The following is a 20,407-nucleotide window of genomic DNA, read 5'->3' as shown; positions in this document are numbered from 1 at the left end:
CTACTATAGGTCTATATTCAAATCATGAAAAGACATGCTGTGACAGTAAAGTGTGGAGCAGAAAACATCTCTGACTGCGGTTACAAAAATGTCAAACAAAATTATAGTTTGTGGTATCAGTTTGCACTCCTTTATACATCTGTGTGCGTGTGTGTGTGTGTGTGTGTGTGTGTGTGTGTGTGTGTGTGTGTGTGTGTGCGTGCGCGCGCAATATAGGGAAACACCATGGGAAAAACAATTATGTCCATGATTATTATTAGGCCTATTCATATTTTTTATCTTCAGGTAGCCCACTTTATGGAATCATAAATTATCTCCCACATTAGCATACTTGTCATAACTTAATGGTGTTGCTGCTGGGCAGGCAGGTTTTGCAGCTCAGTCAATTTCATGGCATAGACTAGAAAAACGTCAACAATCAACAGATAATCAAAGTCCCATTAACAAAACTTTAAGTTTAAGATTAAATTAGTCTATAAAAACCTTTCTGGCAGAAGCCTGTGAGACTGTCCTCATGACGCAGGTGGCTGTATGCAGTAGCCATATGCTACGTAAATTATACAACATGCACGCGCGCACAGGCATGCACATACACACGCGCGGCGCAGTTCAATCATTGAGTGTGTGAGAAGAGTCAACGGCAGACCGACGGCAAAGATGTCAAGGGTGCAGGATGCGGCTCTCCATGCAAGAGGAGCCTGCCGCGCGTTATTACGCGGGGAATCGAGATCAGCTAGACAAACACCGCACTTTCCCCAGCTCATCATGCTTCTAGTCCTTATTCTGCTCATCCCAGTTCAACAGGTATCGCCTCACCCCCAGTGTCTGGACTTTGCACCACCTTTCAAACCTCATTGGCACCTGGAGTTTTGTCGGCAGTATGAAGAGTTTGGCTGCTGCGACCAGAAAACGGACAATATCATTGCCGAGAGGTATTGGGACATCATTGACTTCTTGGAGGATATCCCCGGATATGAGCTCTGCAGTGACATGTTGAAAGAAATCTTGTGCCAGGTAAATAATAGCCTACATTATAATAGTAATATCTGCACGTCCAGATGTGTCACAACGCACAGTATGACACTGGTCATGCAGGGGGCAAAGCGTCACCTCAAAATGTAGGCTATGCATAGCCTACATTTTTATTGATTTATACATTTTTTTAATTTTAATTCTAGCATAGAAGCATTAAATTGTTTCTACCAGGAAGTTTTTTTATTTTATTTCTTTTTTTTTTTAAACATAATTTTCCCCCCTCACATTCCCCTAACTTTGACTACCTGTCACATCATGGTAAAAAAGTAGGAAAAACTAGAGTCAAGACTAACATGGTAACTTTCCATAATTATTATACTTTTGTTGGTAACAGGTACGAGGTACGGTCGCCCCAATTCCATCTCGCCCCAGCTTTTTTCCACCGACCTCACGCCAACAGCTCGGTGCGGCGGTTCTTGTATTCTTTATTTTGTTTTACTGAGAATAAGGTTAGAAATAAGTTTAGGTTTAGGCATAGTTTTACTGAGGTTAAGGTTAGGAATAAGGTTAGGTTTAACCGTTAAAGCATAATTTACTTAGATTACTTCAGGAATACCAGGCCGCGCTGTTCCGTGGGCTGTACGCCCGGGGAGAGTTGGTAAAGGGGTTGTATTGTATTCCTTTTGTTGACTTTACACAGTCTTAATAACAGGATGACAGCATACTGACACCTGAAACTGAAAGACAACTGATGTTGTGTTCTTAAAATCACAGCCCTGAGCGGGGGTATTAACAGTCTGACTATTTCCTCATCCCTCTTAGGAGTGCTCTCCTTATGCAGCTCATCTCTACGATGCTGAAGACCCCTACACCCCTGTCAGAGAAATACCCGGGCTGTGCTTTGCCTTCTGCTCAGACTTCCATGGTAAATGTGGCTACGTGATTAAGTATCTGACGGAGAACAAACTCCTGCGGGACACCAGTGAGCGGGATGCAACGACCTTCTGCAGCATGGTTGAACTAGCTGACCAAGATTACTGCTACCCCAATGTCCTGAAGAACACACTCCTGAACAGCAACCTGGGCAGTGTGGTGGAAGACCCTAAGGGGTGTCTCCAACTTTGCCTGGTCGAGGTCGCGAACAACCTCCGGAACCCTGTGCTCATGATCCACAGCCGTGACGACACGCACCGCATGTTTATCGCAGAGCAAGTGGGCTTCGTGTGGGTCTATTTGCGTGATGGCAGCCGCCTGGAGAAGCCATTTCTGGACATGACCGGGGAGGTACTGACCACACCATGGTTTGGGGATGAAAGGGGCTTTCTGGGAATGGCCTTCCACCCGCAATACAGAGACAATGGCCGCTTTTTCATCTACTATTCCATCGTGGTCAACGGCAGGCTTGAGAAGATCCGTATCAGTGAGATGAGGGTCTCCGACTATGACATGAATATGGCTAATCCATATTCAGAAAGGTAGTTTATATGCTGCGGGGATCCTCTTCTTTCCCGAGGTTGACGAGGGGCCTGCCTTGCCCTTCACTCACTCATCAAAGTGTTTTCTTCTAACAAGCCTATAAAAGACTACTTCCTCGCTCCACCCTATATGACCTAGAAGACTATAGGGCCTAGTACTTCCCAACACCAGTAACTTGCATGAGCATGTTTGACAATTTGCCACCGTATTTAAAATCAGTGACATGTGGCAAAGCTTGTGTTGAAAAGGTTAAAGCCAGATGACAGAGTTGCTTGGGGGCCTGAAATACTGCAAAGGAACCCTCAGAAGATTGAAAGCAGACATTGATGTCTCTATAATCTCGACTTTGGATGAATAAAGTTTCTTGTGTAGACAACACTAAAATCAACAGGGTGGTCTAGTAACATTACTGGTGGAAGTTGAACTGAGTTGGTTTTCATACCAATCAGATATTATTTTGCACTTGGTAAACCAATGTGAAATCTTAGCTAAAAGTTACTGTGAATCTGACATCAGCTAAAAATGACTACATTTTCCAAGAAAAACATCTGCATATCATAATTATGTTGTTCTTTTCTAGGAAATGGATGAGCGTGAAAGAAAAATCTAATTCTGTCCTCCTCCTTCATTAAGGGTCATTCTAGAGATTGAAGAGCCAGCAGCCAATCACAATGGAGGTCAGATTCTCTTTGGCCTTGATGGATACTTGTACATCTTTACTGGGGATGGTGGAAAAGCAGGGGATCCGTTTGGGAAGTATGGTAATGCTCAAAACAAGTAAGGGACAAGTTTAATACTGTGCAGAAACCCATATTTCCTTTCATAACCAATGTTTCAACAGTTATAGAATTATACAGTAAAACCTCACAGAAATGCTTAATGTAACATCACTTAAATCTTGCACACTCCTTTTCACACCTATAATAGGACTGCGCTGTTAGGGAAGGTCCTCCGCATCGATGTAGACGGAAGCGATGCTAATGGAAAGCACTACAGAATCCCCCCTGATAACCCTTTCATCTGGGAGCAGGATGCTCTGCCGGAGGTGTATGCATTCGGGGTCCGGAACATGTGGCGCTGCTCTGTGGATCGTGGAGACCCAGTCAGCCAGTATGGCAGGGGCAGGATCTTCTGTGGAGACGTAGGCCAGAACCGCTATGAGGAGGTGGATATTATTGTGAAGGGGGGAAACTACGGATGGAGAGCCAAGGAGGGCTTTGAATGTTATGATCTCAAACTCTGCCACAACTCCTCATTGAGTGAGTATTATGTTTCCCTAATACTTGTTTAGAGTAGTGGTTCTCAAAATGGGGTTCCCCAGCAAAATGAGTTAATATAGCATCAAAAGTTTTCAAAACCACTTATATACAATGGCTAATTGGCTATTTGGAAATAGCAAATAACACAAATCTTGTGTCAGGGGTCCTTGTTTGGCACAACATATTGTCAGATAGGGGTTAAATTAATTTGGAGATCCGACCTTGATATGGAAAGCTTTGAGAATCACTGGTTCCATGGAAAAACTCACTGCATCTTTCTTCACCATAACAGATGACATCCTCCCTATATTTGCCTATAGCCATCATGTTGGGAAGTCTGTGACAGGAGGTTATGTGTACAGAGGATGTGAATCCCCAAATCTCAATGGCCTGTACGTGTTTGGAGACTTCATGAGTGGGTATGTTCGAAACTCTTTATTTGCAATTCTGTCACCCAGTTGTACCAAAGAGATGCGCTCCTTCTCCTCTCTTCTCTCCTTTTTCCTATTTTTAATATTACACTTTTACCCATGGTATCCTGATAGCATTTAACAAATACCAATGCACTATACATGAAATAAACTGTACTCTAACGGCTAACCTGTCCAACCAGTCGAATTATGGCTTTGCAAGAGGATAGGACCACAGGGACCTGGAAGGAAAGGAGTGTGTGCATGGGAAACACAAAGACATGTTCATTTCCAGGACTGATCAACCACTACCACAAGTTTATCATTTCCTTTGCTGAAGATGAAGCAGGTAATTCAGTATTTCATCAACTCATCATAGATCATTTTCTAGCATTAAACTTGTTAATTTTGTGAATCATTTATTGTTGATTCTTGTGGAGCATTGTGTTGTAGGAAGAAATTAAACATGTACAAATGTGTTGATGGATAGTTTGGATGTTGTTTTTACTTGTTCCTCCTTGAGAAAAAGGTCCCGCACACTGTCTTCACTTATATAGCAGTAGTTTATTAGGCTACTTTATTAGGTTACAACGTTTCGCTCTCACGACCTTCATTGGGTATCTGTTTCCAAAAGCAACAGGTAAAGATTATATAGAGGAACTCAGAGAGGCGAGAACCAATCAGAGACACACGCTAATGTCTTACCATGTTCCTCCTTAAAGGAGAAATCCACACTGAATCAGCCTATAATCCTGTCCCAACATACATGTTGACCTTGAATTGTTTCATAGATGCCCCCTGTTTTCCATTTTCCCCACCCCTCCCACAGTAAAATGCAGTTAGAATGGAGCTAGTTGTCTTAATTCATTCTAATGTGGGTATTTTAGTAGCTCCAAACTTTATTTATTCTTCACGAATCGTCTATTAATAGTGTCCTGTTTGTCACACTCGATCGTGCTGCCGTTCATACAGAACCCAGCGGTAGAGTTCTCAACGGGCCTCAAAATTAAGGCCTGGGCCAGGCCGTGGTTCTGTATGGTGACAAACAGTGCATGTGTGAGTACCAGAACACTATTAATAGACGATTCATGAAGAAAAATAAAGTTTGGAGCTACTAAAATGCCCGCATTAGAATGAAGACAAGTAGATATGTTAATGTTTTGGTGTGGATTTTTTTAACACAGTGTTATGAGTGTTTATCATATTTAGCCTGGTTAATAAACCAGACTAATATCGCACGGACCGCGGAATATTAGTCTGGGGAGGCTCAGCTTGGATTTCATTTCCAAGGGGGGCGGGTTGAAACATTTTCTCTTTGACGCAATTGGTCAGAGCTACTGTCAGTCAAAGGTCTCAAGCATTGAAAGTCACTGTACCAAAGCCTGCCCATATTGCATACTGTGTCCCGATTGGCCGCCCCATTTCTCTGGTGTAGGAAATGGGCGTACAATTGAGCCTCTCCAGACCGTAATCCACCGGCAGGCAATTTACTTTTGCCAATGGCTGATTCGGTCTGGTTTATTAACCAGGCTATATCATATTAGTCTATAATAAAGAGATTGGTGCTTATACTGCATAATGTGACAGGTTTGTGCCTGTCAGTTCTAAGCTGACACATATTTTAAGTCGCTAGACTAGAGCATTCAAAAATAGTTTGGATTTAAGTATAAATAAATTTATTTGATATATAATTTATGGAGGGACAGACAGTAGGCTGACAGGAAATGGGGAGAGAGATGGGGGGAAGACATGCAGCAAAGGCCGTCGGGATCGGGAGTCCAACCCATGGCACACTGCCAGACTGGATTACCAGCCAAGGTGCCTGGACCACTGAGCCACGGCCCAGGCCAAGGATAAATATCCTTGCAGAATAATGATATATGATATGAGTGTGACTTTGGCCATTATTCTTTATGCCATTCTATTCCTTTATTTATCTATATTATACATTCTATTCTTTATTTCTCTTTACATGTTTTTTTCCCCCTGTCATATAGCCTATAGCCTTTGTGTATGCAATGTGCTATAGAAATGAGCTTGCATTGCTTTGATGAGTTGTGTTGTCTTTCTGGTTGTTTTCTCTCCACAGGGGAACTGTATTTTCTCGCTACCTCGTACCCTAGTACCATGTCTCCATTTGGGACAGTTTTCAAGTTTGTGGATCCATCCAGGTATGTCAATACTATAAAGCCATGACTTGTGCATGCAGATACTGCAGTTGCGCAGTCAAACTTGCCACTATAATAATCAGATAATAATTGTGGCGGTAAACTTATTTTGATGTTGAATTAAATTCAAGTCGCTCTGGTTATGAGTTTTGTTGAATGCCTGAAATGCAACTGTAATGTAAAACTTATGTTAGTTGTACCAATATGTACTGTAGGTCAAGGTCAAGGTAAACTTTATTGTCCACAAGGGAAATTTGTCTTCTGCTGCAGCCACACACAAAACATCAGGAACTGTAGTCAAATGCTGACCCTTTGTCTATCAGAAATATCTTCAGTTTGGTGCCTTGATCTACAGTTCTACACATAGGCAGGTTTCCTTCACATATTGTTGTCAACCAATCCGATTCATTTTCTTTTTTTCCTATTGAATCTCCCTTATTGAATGACCTAAAGGCTGCAGTTATACCTTAAGTTACTTCATTTTATTAGACACATCCATAATACGGCAGGGCTGACAGAATCATTAGATGGCTCCGATGTCAGATGTCTTTCATTCTTTCCATTCACAATCTTGGACTCCTTCCTTGGTGACCTGAGTCACATCTACTGTTTTTCTACACTAGATAGCCACCAATAAACGTGTCTGAACTTTGAGCTATTTAGGCATGTAACGATATATCTTATACAGTATCAATATATATGTCGATATAAACTGGCGACAATTTAAATCGATTTAATAAAAACATGTATCGCGATCCAAACAGCAGAGGGATCGTGCGATCGAGTTAAAAGAGGATAGTACAGTTGGCTTATCTAACTCGGGATTGAAAAGCGGGTAAAGTATTGTTAAAAAATAAACAAGATTTGAGATTTGTGGAAGAGAAATTATACAAAAAAAGTTCTCCCTCAAATTCAAATCCTCATGCAGAAAACCTAGGTTTTATGTCAGCAGCCATCTGGATATCATGATTTCATTGTACTGCATTTGAAAGATTCCAAGTGGTCTACTTGCCCAGTAGGCGACTGGCCTGCTGTTCAAGGCAACATAAAGCCTGATTAATACATAGATTTATGACAGTAAAGGCATACAACACATTTTTTCATTCTTTCAACAACTTTAACCCATGCAACTTTCAACCCATGCAAGAAAAAGCAATGACATTTTTTCTATTAGCAGTAATAGTGCATCAGGTATCTTCACCAGGGACATGCTCACACATGTTTCACAATACAGCACATAATGTAGACAAGCGATGTTAGGTCTCTAGCATTGACTTACCAGTACTGTATTTATGTATAATAGTTTTGTTTTTGTTTTTTTAAACCAAAACCTTATCCCTGCTATTGTATCTAAAAATGTACAGGAGAGCACCTCCAGGAAAATGCAAGCAAAAACCACTCCCTGTGAAAGTGAGAGGGAAAAAGGTTCCATTCATTCCCAGGGAAAGTAAGTTACCTGAGTTACCTTTGTGTTTTTATTGCCTTTTTTATATCCTTTATGCCAGCTCATTTCATAACTGCACATACCAGACCTGATGATGGGGAAAAACACATTTCGAAATTACAGTTTACTGTGATTAGTTTTTTGTGATTTATTTTCCATGGCTGCCAGTACTCAATTTATAAGTAAATGAAAACTACCTTGTCTGTCCAGACTTAGTGTATACTAGTGAATTAAGTGAACGAATTGATTAACATGTTTTATGAGGTCACAGTGACCTTTACCAACCTAGTCAATTCATCCCTCAAGGTGTTCCTTAGCCCTGAAACATGACTGCCATGATGATTATCATGACAGTCATGACGTAACTGCACCCTGTTTTTTGCGCTCGCTACATTTACAACGTTTACGTATATGCTCCAGCGATTAGAATTGCTGCATCCCGTGTTGTTTAATAAAAAGCATTTTTATCCGAGCGCCCCGGCTACTTTTTTCAAACGGAGTTCGTTTGGGAAATCCACAGTTGCACACCGGGAGCGCACTCGCCTATTAGTCTGTATTGGCAGGGCGGTCAGCGTACCTATATCGAACACACCGAGTGCCACCCTCCTCCCGACCGATAGGGGCGCGTAGTTGAAAGCCAATGACAAAATAACAGCTCAGATAAAAATGCTTTTTATTAAACAACACGGGATGCAGCAATTCTAATCGCTGGAGCAGCAACTAACTAACACCCGTGGGACAAATTGTGAGTACTTTATATTTGAATTCCGAATGTTTATATATACGTAAACGTTGTAAATAAAAAACAGGGTGCAGTTAAGCCTTGACTCTTGTATGAATACGAGAGAACCAGGGCTAGGTGTTCCTGAGATATCGTGTTAACAAGGTTGGGACGAACGTATCTATGGACAAGCTTATGTACTTTACTTACTGTATGGACAGACCTACTGTATGGACATCAGAAAAAATGCCTCAAGCACAGCTGTCTGCCACCAGAGGCATATAAAGTCTAGATACAGTACTGTCCAGTGAGAGCATGGAATAGTTCTAAAAACACATTGGGAGGATGTAATCAGTTCTGGCAAGCAATTTTATTGTTTACTATATTTAAGTAAACTTGTAAAACTCAGAAAAACTATTCTTCACCCTGCATTTCATCCATCTATAAATTGCCAATTCGTATAATGAGACTGAGGTCATATACGTAACAATTATAGAAGGCAGTGCTGATCAAACATATTTAAAATAGAAAGACACAAAAGAGGAAAACATTTCAGGCATTCAGCAGAAGCTAACCTGACTCCGCCAGATGGGGCAGCAGAGAGGACACAGGGTTCCCCCCCCCTGCTCCCTGAGAGCAGGAGGCTCTGGCGGAGTCAGGTTAAGCAGAACCTTTTTTGGAGCAAAGTAATCCTAGATTTAAAATGCCATATGTGGCCTACTGGGATAAATCCTCCATAGAAGATGTGACAATGATGTGTAGGCCTACTTACTTACTTATATAGCCTACTAACATGTGTGCCATTTCAGTTACTTTACTGGACACAAATGAGAAACCCACGCGACCTCCCCTGAAAAAATTAAAGCTGACTACCAAACCGCCAGCGACGACACAGACCAGCCCTACCTCAGCCACTGCCAGCACGAGGACTGTGACCACTACAACTGCTACCTCATCCACAACCACTACTACTACCACCACTACTGCGTTGAAGCCTAGATGGAAGTCAGCGGATAGGAAAGCATTGAAAAAAAAGAAGTTGGAAAAACTGAGGAAAACAAAAGTGATCAACAAGCAGGTGGCACAAACAAAGGTCAAGTTAAAACAGACATCAAATGTACAGACTAAAAAGAAGACCCCTGTGAAAAACCTTCTGAGAAAAAATGCCAAAAGCCAAAAAAAGAAATTGCCAACAAAGAACAAACTGAAGAATGGCAAAAATCAAACATCTACAGAGAATTTGAAAAACAAAAACAAACCTATCAACTTGAAAAATAATACACTCCAGACCAGGGCAGGAATTTCATAGAGGCCACCGTGCCCCAAATCAGTGTGGCATTATGTCCCTCAAAACATATGCCCGCCTAAAGCCACAGTGGTCTTGTTGCCCAGCCCACAAGGCACCAGTGCCCCTGCTGATTTAACTGTTAACTGATCCAGATTCTGGATTCTTAACTCCCCTGACTCCCCATTCAAACAAGTCCAGTGACTGATTAGTCCAGGCTGACAGTGTGTGAACTTTTGATTTGGGATTGGATTGTATTGTACAAATATTGGTCATTTGTAAATACCAATAATTATTAAACAATTATTTGTGAAATAAACAGCTTTATTTTTATTTTTTTCATTGATCGGTATGTAGTAACCAGACAGACAGACAGACAGACAGAGACAGGGAGATACCATAAAATATTGTTTAGCAATCGGGGGTAGTGAATGATAGTGAAGCTGCTGCTGCAGAAAGAGTTATGCCTTTAGCTTTTGCATTAAGGTGAGAATTAAGCTTGGCATCACGGTCCTTATTGGTTTGCATGCTGAATGGGTTCCTGTTTGATTCTGGTTAAAATGTGTGGCATGATATGACAAATAAGATCCTTGATACATTGGGTTATGGACAGGGCCGTATTTACCCACCCAAGGGCAGTCTTTCACTTGTCAAGTTGTCAGCGTTCAATTGAGTGAATTCAGCTGGAACAGATGTCCTTCAATGTTGCAAGTGAACATGTCATTTCCAATGTGTGACTGATGATGGAGTAAGTGAGGTGACATCAGCCACTGAGTATGCGTTTTAAATTTCTATTTCATGCGGACTTAACACAAGACATACAGTACACAATTATATTATATATTATATATTATTTGATGGGGGACAAAAACGGAGGTAAAGCCTAATACACACACACAAATGAAAATTGTGGGGCTTCCCCAGAGTGTAGCCTATATGTTACAATTACAATTTAGGCATTTAGCAGACGCTCTTAATCCAGAGCGATTTACACACTTAGCAATAACAAAAAAGCATGGCATACATCACATACATAAAAAGTAGTTTAACATGGGTATAAGCTAAGAGCGTAACAGTGAAGTATAATGAAACTATATATAAACTAGATAAAGTGCCAATCGGCACAGGTCTCCACCAGGATTCTTCCTCAGCCTAGTGGGAATATGCATGCACAGTTTCATCGCAATCGGACGCTGCGTTGAGGAGTTGTGGCCATTTGCTACTCCTGAAAACTGTAGGAGCCAATCGTGGCCAATCAGGATGGAATATGAGAAATCAAACAAACCTGTCTTGATCACATGACTATGGAGATGATGTGTACCGATTTGCGTGAAATTTGGATAAAATCTGAAGGAGTAATAATAGAAAATGTGTTTTACATATGTCGCCCTCCTGGTGGCGCTATAAAGAGCAGATGTGAAAAATTCCAGACAAAGATTTTTCCTTGGCCTCTAGGGAGTTGGCATACAAAGTTATCCACAGATCCGTGCAGTTAGAGGTAAAAACACTTTTTGGCCAGTTATAGCGCCACCTTGAGGCTGAGTTGAAATTGTTCATGTGGCATTTTGTCCTCGGCCTAGTGGGAATGTGGGTGCACAATTTCACGGAAATCACGCGATGTGTTCATGATTTGCAGCATTTTGTTTGAAACTGAGCACTCCTGTGAACTTTGGAAGCCAATCTTAACCAATCAGGATGGAGTGTGAGAAATCTGAAAGAGCGGTTTCGTTGAATGGCTGTAGAGAGACTGTGTACCAATTTGCGTGATGTTTGGACAAAATCTGTAGATGTACTGTGCAAAAACTTGTTTTGCACAAAGCGGCCTCCTGGTGGCGTTATAACAGGCCGTTCTGGAAAGTTTGGGGCAGAGGTTGATCGTTGGCATCCAGGGAGTGTGTGTGCAAAATGTGGCATCGACCGGGTTAACGGTGGCCGAGATTAGCTGCTAACGGACGGACGGACGGACGGACGGACGGAGTGCAAAACATACTCTCCCCACATATCTTCGGCCTGGTGGAGACAACTATGCATACAATACTATATTATACACTATACATAAGTACTATAAAGTGCTATGACTACATAAAATGCAATTCTAGTGCTGTCTATGTAACATGCTATAAGTCTGTATAAAATGCTAAGTCTACATGAAGTGCTATCTAAGGGGCTATATATGTCCCCTATGTAGCCTGTAAACTGCAGTTTCGACAGCCGTCGATCTTCCTCAGAGGCTTCACACACAAAAACGTGTGTCCCTCTCTGTTTCTTTGACTAATTGTAAAACAGTTAAAAGTGCTGTGATATCCAATTAATTATTCAGCAGAGACAATGTATTCTCATGACCTGTACACAATTACACCGTTTCATATCCGCTCTGGACACAGACCGGATCGACATTCGGCAACTTGCAGAGAGGAGGAGGGAGGATTTGTTTACATCGGGGGAGGGAGGAGGGAAATGGACAGCAGGAACACGATTTTATTGGCAGGAAAAGGGGACGGGCGACGGATTGGAAAGAAATCGGCGGGGGGAAATATTCGATTGGAGAGAAATTATTTCGGTGGACGTTTATTGGCAAGAAGTGAGAACGGGGCAGATGGGGGAGCCCCGCCATTGGAAAGGAATGGATCGGGTGAGGTGACCTTAACACTGCCAGGATTAATTAATCTATTTATCGCGCATTGCCACGGTTTCCCCCTTTCAACCCATATTTTGAAGAGCCAAATATCCGTAACCGGGTGTTACGATGACGTAATGCTGTGTGTGGTGTCTTGACCGGTTGTTGTTCTCTCGCTCGGTGCAGAAAAAACCAGACCGCGAGTATCACAGCGCCTGCTGTCGGCCGTTAAAAAACCTTGTTCATTCATTCATTGCGCCGATTTGTAGATACAGGCCATTGAAAGCAGCACATAGAGTGCAAGTGGATGTGCGTGCATCTTTAAAATAGCCTAGAAAACGTAGGCTACGCTGTTGGCGGGCTGCCAGACAAAAGTTAATCTACGCTTTCTACGCTTCTGGTGGGCTCCGTGTTAAGCGCCAGCGTGCCCCCCTAAGTAAACCGTAGTAACATTAGTATCATTGATGTAACATTTCCATAGTGAGAAATGGGCTATCCTCAAATAAATTTCCCCAGTCACCAACAACAAAACTCTGATGCTGGCATTCAAAGCAACCAAAGGTATGGCTCCCCCATATCTTCTAAGCATGATTGAACCCTACAAACCCTACCGCACACTCAGATCAGCCAACGCAGGGAAGCTGGAAGTACCCTCACTAAAAACTCTGGGACAATGCTCCACACGTCCCAAACTCTTCTCCATTCTGGCTCCAAAACTGTGGAATGCACTTCCCATTGCAGTCAGAACTGCAGCATCACTCCCAATCTTCTGCCACAGAACCACTGCCAGTGTTGTCACAGCAAAGAATTTGCCTCTAAATCAACCCTCTTTGTGCTCCAACCACTGTCAAACTATATCTTCAGATGACATCACAATAAGCTCCTAATCTGTCTTGTCAAAACTCGACTATTGTAACTCCCTCCTTACTGGCCTACCAGCATGTGCACTTAAGCCTCTCCAACTGATCCAAAATGACGCAGCTCGTTTGGTCTTCAACCAGCCAAAATGATCACATGTCTCCCCCCTGCTCCGCTTCCTCCACTGGCTCCCGGTCGCTGACCGCACAGAATACAAAACTCTGATGCTGGCATTCAAAGCAACCAAAGGTATGGCTCCCCCATATCTTGCAAGTATGATTGAACCCTACAAACCCTCCCGCGCACTCAGATCAGCCAACGCAGGGAAGCTGGAAGTACCCTCACTAAAAACGCCGGGACAACGCTCCACACGTCCCAAACTCTTCTCCCTTCTGGCTCCAAAACTGTGGAATGCACTTCCCATTGCAGTCAGAACTGCAGCATCACTCCCAATCTTCCGCCGTAGTCTGAAAACCCACCTTTTCAGACTCCATCATGGCCCATAGCACTTACCCTACCCCCTTAGATAGCATTTCTGTAGACTTGGATAGCATTTGATACAGACTTTTAGCATGTTATGTAGACAGCACTATAATTGCATTGTATGTAGTCATAGCACGTCATAGTACATATGTATAGCATAGTATAGTATATATATATGTATAGTTTATATGTATAGTTTCATTATATAGATATTCCACTGTTACTTTCTTAGCTTACGCATGTTTCATGATAAATGCTTTTTATGTGATGTATTCCCATGCTTTTTTGTTCTTGCTTAATGTAAATCGCTCTGGATTAAGAGCGTCTGCTAAATGCCTAAATTGTAAATTGTAAACAATGTTTGGGGCTACAGCCATGAGCACCATGGCTGTGCCTAGTGTTTGAATGTAGAATTAGTTTTCATGCATGAAATAATTTTTGGATAAAACCAAGTTGAGCAACTCACAAAGAAAGGGGTTTGGAGGGATCTCTATGTCAGCACGACTTTGATGTGCTTTTGTGGTTGATGTACTTCCACTTTGGTGGTTTATGAGTTAAGTTGCAATCTAGACTGGAGCGACTCCCTGAAGATGGAATGGAAAACAGGGAAGAGCTCCAAGGCACATGAAGCAGCCTCCATGTGATTCCCATCTCATCCTTGCTTTGTACCGTGCCAGTCCCAAACACACTCAGTGAATCAGTTGAGATCATCATACGTGGCAATTGGCATAAAGACAGTCAGTGGACAACGAGTTGGGTGCCAGCCTGGTGTCCATGCTGTTGAAGTCCTGTTCTAATTTGTCGTCATTGTGCAAGTTTTGCATTCTTGATTGATCTGAGGAAAAGCCAGTTCTTGCACCAACCATTCCTGTCCCCAAGAAAACCCACCCCTCTGAACTGAATCAATGCAGACCAATATTGTGCTCACTCTCATCTGTCATTGCAAAAAAAGTATTAAACCGGCACTGAACACTATCTTCACAGTTGGCTCACAGCTGGCTTCCTACCAATTTGTCTATAAATTTATTATTAAGGTGTTTGATCTGTAGGCTATCTTTTTTTTAGGGTAGTCAGTAGTCATAGTGTAGGCTACTGTACCAGACCTGTTCTAACCCACATATCCAGAAAATAAACTATTAAAAGCATATTCTATAGAGAACTTGCCAAATCTCCACTTTGTCACTCGCTGCTAGTTTTGTTTTAGGGAGTGTAGATGACATGTTGCTTCAGATTTTTATTTTCACCTGACAATGAGGAGCTTCACACATTCAATGCATGTGTTGTAACTTTCCTATAGTTTCATTACCTGTATAACAGTCATATCTGTAGTAGTCGCAAATGGAGCAACACTGATTGACCGTCCTATGATCTCCATGATGGAGAACATAAACTTTTAGCTCTGTGCCACCCAGATGCCCTTTCTGGGTCCTGTTCATGTTGGATCTATATCTCAGCTGGGCTGAATCATGGTTGTTGTCTCCACCAGGCCGAAGGCATGGGGGGAGAGTATGTTTTGCACTCCGTCCGTCCGTCCGTGTGTGTGTCCGTCCGTCCGTCCGTCCGTCCGTCCGTCCGTGTGTCCGTGAGCAGCTAATCTCGGCCACCGTTAACCCGGGCGATGCCAAATTTTGCACACACACTCCCTGGATGCCAACGATGAACCTCTGCTCCAAAAATTCCAGAACGGCCTGTTATAGCGCCACCAGGAGGCCGCTTTGTGCAAAACAAGTTTTTGCACAGTACACCTACAGATTTTGTCCAAACATCGCGCAAATTGGTACACAGTCTCTCTAGAGCCATTCAACGAAACGGGTCTTTCAGATTTCTCAGACTCCATCCTGATTGGTTAACATTGGCTTCCAAAGTTCACAGGAGTGCTCAGTTTCAAACAAAATGCTGCAAATCATGAACACATCGCGTGATTTCCGTGAAATTGTGCACGCACATTCCCACTAGGCCGAGGAAGAAATGCCACATGAACAATTTCAACTCAGCCTCAAGGTGGCGCTATAACTGGCCGAAAAGTGTTTTTACCTCTAATTTACTTTTGTTGCCCTTTTATCCAACCACCAGATGAAGGCAAGCTGCAATGTCCTACATTCCTATCCTGGTGGAGACCTGTGCCCAGAAGGGCACTTTTTCTAGTTTAAAATACTCTTGACAAAGGTCCAGTGAGACTCAGAGCTGTTTGCATGCAAGAATGTATGTAATTTCCTCCTCTGCCACTTATTTTAGACTGTCGTGAGCTCATTGATCCAAGTTAATCACTGCTGTCTGTTTTTAAACCATATCAAAAAGGTTTGAAGTAGAACTATAGGCAGCAAACAGGGAAAAACTTCACTTTTGAAACTTCTATCTAACCAATGTCGAGTGTTGCAAAAAAGCTCAAATTTTATAACACAATTAAGTGATAAGAATAAACGGTTATGTACTTGTTAAGTGTGTGTGCCTCAGATGCCGCCTGTAATTTAATTCTCCCCACACCACTGATCATAATAAAAAACACACTGCATGACCTCTTGAGTGTTATAAAGTGATGCTAGATTCAGGAGTGCATTTCTTTGCACATGTAGCTATAATGTCCTCATTGGGACAAACATTTCATGTAAGGTAAGGTGTATATAAAACACTTTCAACAAATAATAAATTCATAACAAATACACAACCTATTAAACAAAGTAAGAGTAAAATATAAAGTTTAGCACAAAAAAAAGAAAACAGGATAAATAAATAAACTGACACATCTCTACTACTGTATATGTTTTATAGCGTGTTCGTTGTGGTGGTTCGTGTGCCCTTTCAGACCACAGGGCTCCAGAAAGATTATAGACTGAGATACAAAGTGCTGAGATACAAAGTGCTGTACAAATAATAAATTCATAACAAATACACAACCTATTAAACAAAGTAAGAGTAAAAGATAAAGTTTAGCACAAAAAAAAAGAAAACAGGATAAATAAATAAACTGCCACATCTCTACTACTGTATGTTTTATAGCGTGTTCGTTGTGGTGGTTCGAGTGCCCTTTCAGACCACAGGGCTCCAGAAAGATTATAGACTGAGATAATTACGCATGAGTACTGAGGTGTTCTAAACTCAGATGACATGGTTGCACCAGCATTCAGCCAGATTTTCTACACCAACCATGTCCATTTTACCTACAGTAGTCAGTGTTTGAACACATTCTTTGTCCAAAAACCGACATTATTTCCCTTCAAATTATCCATTTTGTGAAGGTGACAGGGGCAACACAGTGGTTCAGAATGGACTCTTGTTAAACAACAGCATTTCTTGTACTGTAGTTTGTCATTACCTGCGGCTTGACAGCTTGACTAGCTTTGATGAACTGGGGGGCGTTGTTAACAAACTTAACATGCAACAACATGCAAGCTCGTTTTTCTGACTTGAAAGAGGATGTGCTTGGCTTACAATTGTTTGTTATTTTTGTTCCTTATTTGAAGAAAGCTCTTTGGCACATTTGGGGGAATTCATAATTTGCATTAAAATCTACGAAAGTTGACAACGGAAAGATATTCACATTTCTAGAGTTTAAAGTAATAATACTATGCTGGCTAGTGGCTACCTTATCTATAGATGATGGATATTAGTTAGAGTGCTGTAAGTAATATTTTCTGATCATTAAAGCTACATTCTAGTAATCATTGCTATTGCCAGAGTATTCGGTAACAGCTCTCTCCAGCTCTTAAATAACAGAAAATAGAGCATCTTCCTAACAGAAGAGAGAACCCCACCAAAATGTATCATTTATCAGCTTCAATTTGATAGTATTCCATTTCCAGTTTTGTCTGTTCATTTGTTTTTTGTGTCATCACTTCCAGTTTCATTTATTGTCTCCGCCAGGCCGAAGGCATGGCAGAGATTCTGATTGGCTAAGATTGACCTTGATCTAAATGCTTTGCAAGCTACGTTGATGAACAAATCAAATGCCACCCTTTTAACATTGCCCTATTATAGTACTTACTTACTTACTTACTTACGCCTATAGCCCAACTTTGGGCTTAGGCCACGAACAAGAGCTCTCCAGACATCCCGGTCCTGGGCCATCTTCTCCAGCTGTCCCCATGTGTGGCCAGATCTCTTCACATCCGCATCCAGGTCACGGCGCCAGGTGTTTTGTGGTCTGCCTCTCTTCCTTCTCCCTTGTGGGTTCCAGATCAGGGCATATCGTGTGATGCTAGATGCAGGCTTTCAAAGAGTGTGGCCGATCCATCGCCAGCGCCTTTGGATGATTTCTTCCTCCACCGGGTGTTGACTTGTTCGCTGCCACAGTTCCCGGTTACTGATTTTATTTGGCCAGCGTATTCGGAGGATTCTTCTGAGGCAGGTGTTTATGAATGTCTGGATTCTTGTCATGGTGTTTATTGTTTAAAGTTGTTCTCCAGGTTTCTGCTCCGTACAGCAGGACCGGCTTCACCATAGAATTATAAATCCATAGTACCACTATGGCCATTAATTTCCAATATCACAACTGTGATGAGGTCATCACATTTGTGTTTTTCATGCCAAAACAAATGCTACTTAAAGCGAAATGAAAATGTGTAAATCTTGCCTGCATATATAGGTTGTAAATGGTACCCCAACTTTCAGAAGCTGTCACAGATTCTCCCAGGGAAACTGAATTCACTTTGTGAGATGTGTTACTAGACACCTTTATAAACACATTGGTGAAGAAATATATTGGTAAGGAATTTATTCCCAGATTGTATTAACATCTCCTGACTATCCTCACAAAAGTAGAGTAGTATAGTATAGTATAGTATAGTATAGTATAGTATAGTATAGTATAGTATAGTATAGTATAGTATAGTATAGTATAGTATAGTATCATTATATAGATATTGTCACCGTCTGTCTGTCCACAGACCGTGTCCCCACTTCAGCCACTCCCACATTCCATTCCTTCTCTCAGTCCTTGTCTCACACCTGCTCACACTCCCTCATCAGACCAACAGTGCCAAGCCCCTTTCACACCTGAGAACATTTCCCCAATCAACCCACCTCCTATAAGACTGCTCATTTCACACACTCATTGTCAGGTTATACCTTGTCAACCTTGTGTTTGGTCTTGCTTGTTCTTGGACTCTGCGGTTTTGGACTTCCTGCTTTACTGCCCGCATTTCTACACAGTAAGCCTTGTATTTGTTGGACTGCTACTGTTCTGCCTGCATTCTGCTCTGTAGATTAGCATGTTTGGACTACTGTTCTCCTGCCTGGTTGTTACTGTAAGATTAGCCTATTTTCTGTTATTAAATTCTTAAATATACTCTGTCTACTGTGGCTTTGCATCCTGGGTTCAATCTAAACCTCACTCCTGACAGATATTCCACTGTTACGTTCTTAGCTTACACTTTCATGATAACTACTTTTTATATATGTGATGTATTGCCATGCTTTTTGTTCTTGCTTAACGTAAATCGCTCTGGATTAAGAGCGTCTGCTAAATGCCTAAATTGTTAATTGTTAAAATTACCCCAAACATGTTTGTGAAATAACCCCTTTTACACATGGTGGAGTCATACAGTTACAGTAGAGATCTACTACTGGAAATAGCTGATACTGTGGCTGTGTGAGATTGAACAACAGGTACTGTATCATACTAAACACCTTTCCTTTCCTGTATTGGCAGTCATCACTGGATGATCCATTGGGTAGCAAGACCACTCGCCCTTGGCGAGTGGTCTGGGCGAGTGGTCTAGGCGATTCGCCAAAACGTCAAGTCCACTCGGCCCAAGCAGAAGGCCATTCGCCCCGGGGCGAGATGACTTCCCCTTTTGGCGACAAGTCTTCACTTTTTGGCTAGTGTTTTCTTCACTTTCAGCAACTGCAGCCTTTGCTAGCTACTGTGCTAAAGCAACAAAAATAACATCCGTGCACATCATTGCCCCCCAGTCAGACTTGGAACCTTTATTTACTACCGTATATGTTTTTAAAGCCGTTAATGGTTTAGCACCACCATTCATCTCCAAACACCTCTGTCCCAAAACACCTGCAGGGCAGGCCAGTGGGGCCACTGAGATCCTCTGACCTCTCTTTCTGACCCTGCAGAGACTTCTCAATACCACTATCCCAACTGAAGCATTTTTTATTTTTTAACAATATATTTATTGCATTTCTCTTTTTTTCGACAAACAGACAATACAACAAAACAATACATAATACAGACAATACAATACAATTACTTAAAATGAAAAACAAACAAAAAACAAAACAATAACATACAGTACATACATATATAAGTACAGTATAATAAAATAATGGCACTTGTATATGGTAACTGAAGCAATTGTAAGGCTATTGGTAATTAAGCAGCCTGCACTTACCCTTCCCAGTTAGACCTGCCCCTTTCTGGACAGACTCAACACACCTTTGTCCAATCTAAACAGTTTTTCGACACTCATTTGACATTTTTATCTTCTGTTCTTTCTGTTATTTTATATTGGTCTAACTTAATACTGTCTTAACTCTCACATTTTGTCTGTTGAATCCTGAATACTACTGGTGTGTGTGTGTGTGTGTGTGTGTGTGTGTGTGTGTGTGTGTGTGTGTGTGTGTGTGTGTGTGTGTGTGTGTGTGTGTGTGTGTGTGTGTGTGTGTGTGTGTGTGTGTGTGCGTGCGTGCGTGCGCGCTGTATTAATGTAATAAACTTTGTGAACGTCTTAGCGTGACCATGCAGTCTCGTGTCATGTTAAT

General features: G+C 41.8%; 1 protein-coding gene across 1 annotated transcript; it reads left to right on the top strand.

Annotated features, from left to right (window-relative positions):
* Positions 1–657: 657 nt before the first annotated feature.
* On the top strand, positions 658–19,517 carry hhipl2 (HHIP-like 2; the record flags this gene model as incomplete). Its single annotated transcript, XM_083791679.1, has 10 exons — positions 658–1,014; positions 1,798–2,450; positions 3,085–3,228; positions 3,379–3,710; positions 4,003–4,129; positions 4,324–4,469; positions 6,210–6,291; positions 7,653–7,735; positions 9,263–9,546; positions 19,344–19,517. The coding sequence occupies 10 exons, from the start codon at positions 658–660 to the stop codon at positions 19,515–19,517; spliced, it is 2,382 nt and encodes a 793-aa protein (XP_083647805.1).
* Between the last annotated feature and the right edge of the window lie 890 nt (positions 19,518–20,407).

Source organism: Protomyctophum parallelum, assembly GCF_964188405.1.
Source record: "Protomyctophum parallelum genome assembly, chromosome: 20".
Lineage (NCBI taxonomy): Eukaryota > Metazoa > Chordata > Actinopteri > Myctophiformes > Myctophidae > Protomyctophum > Protomyctophum parallelum.
Note: the sequence above shows the minus strand (reverse complement) of the source record. Positions and strands in the feature narration are given on the sequence as shown.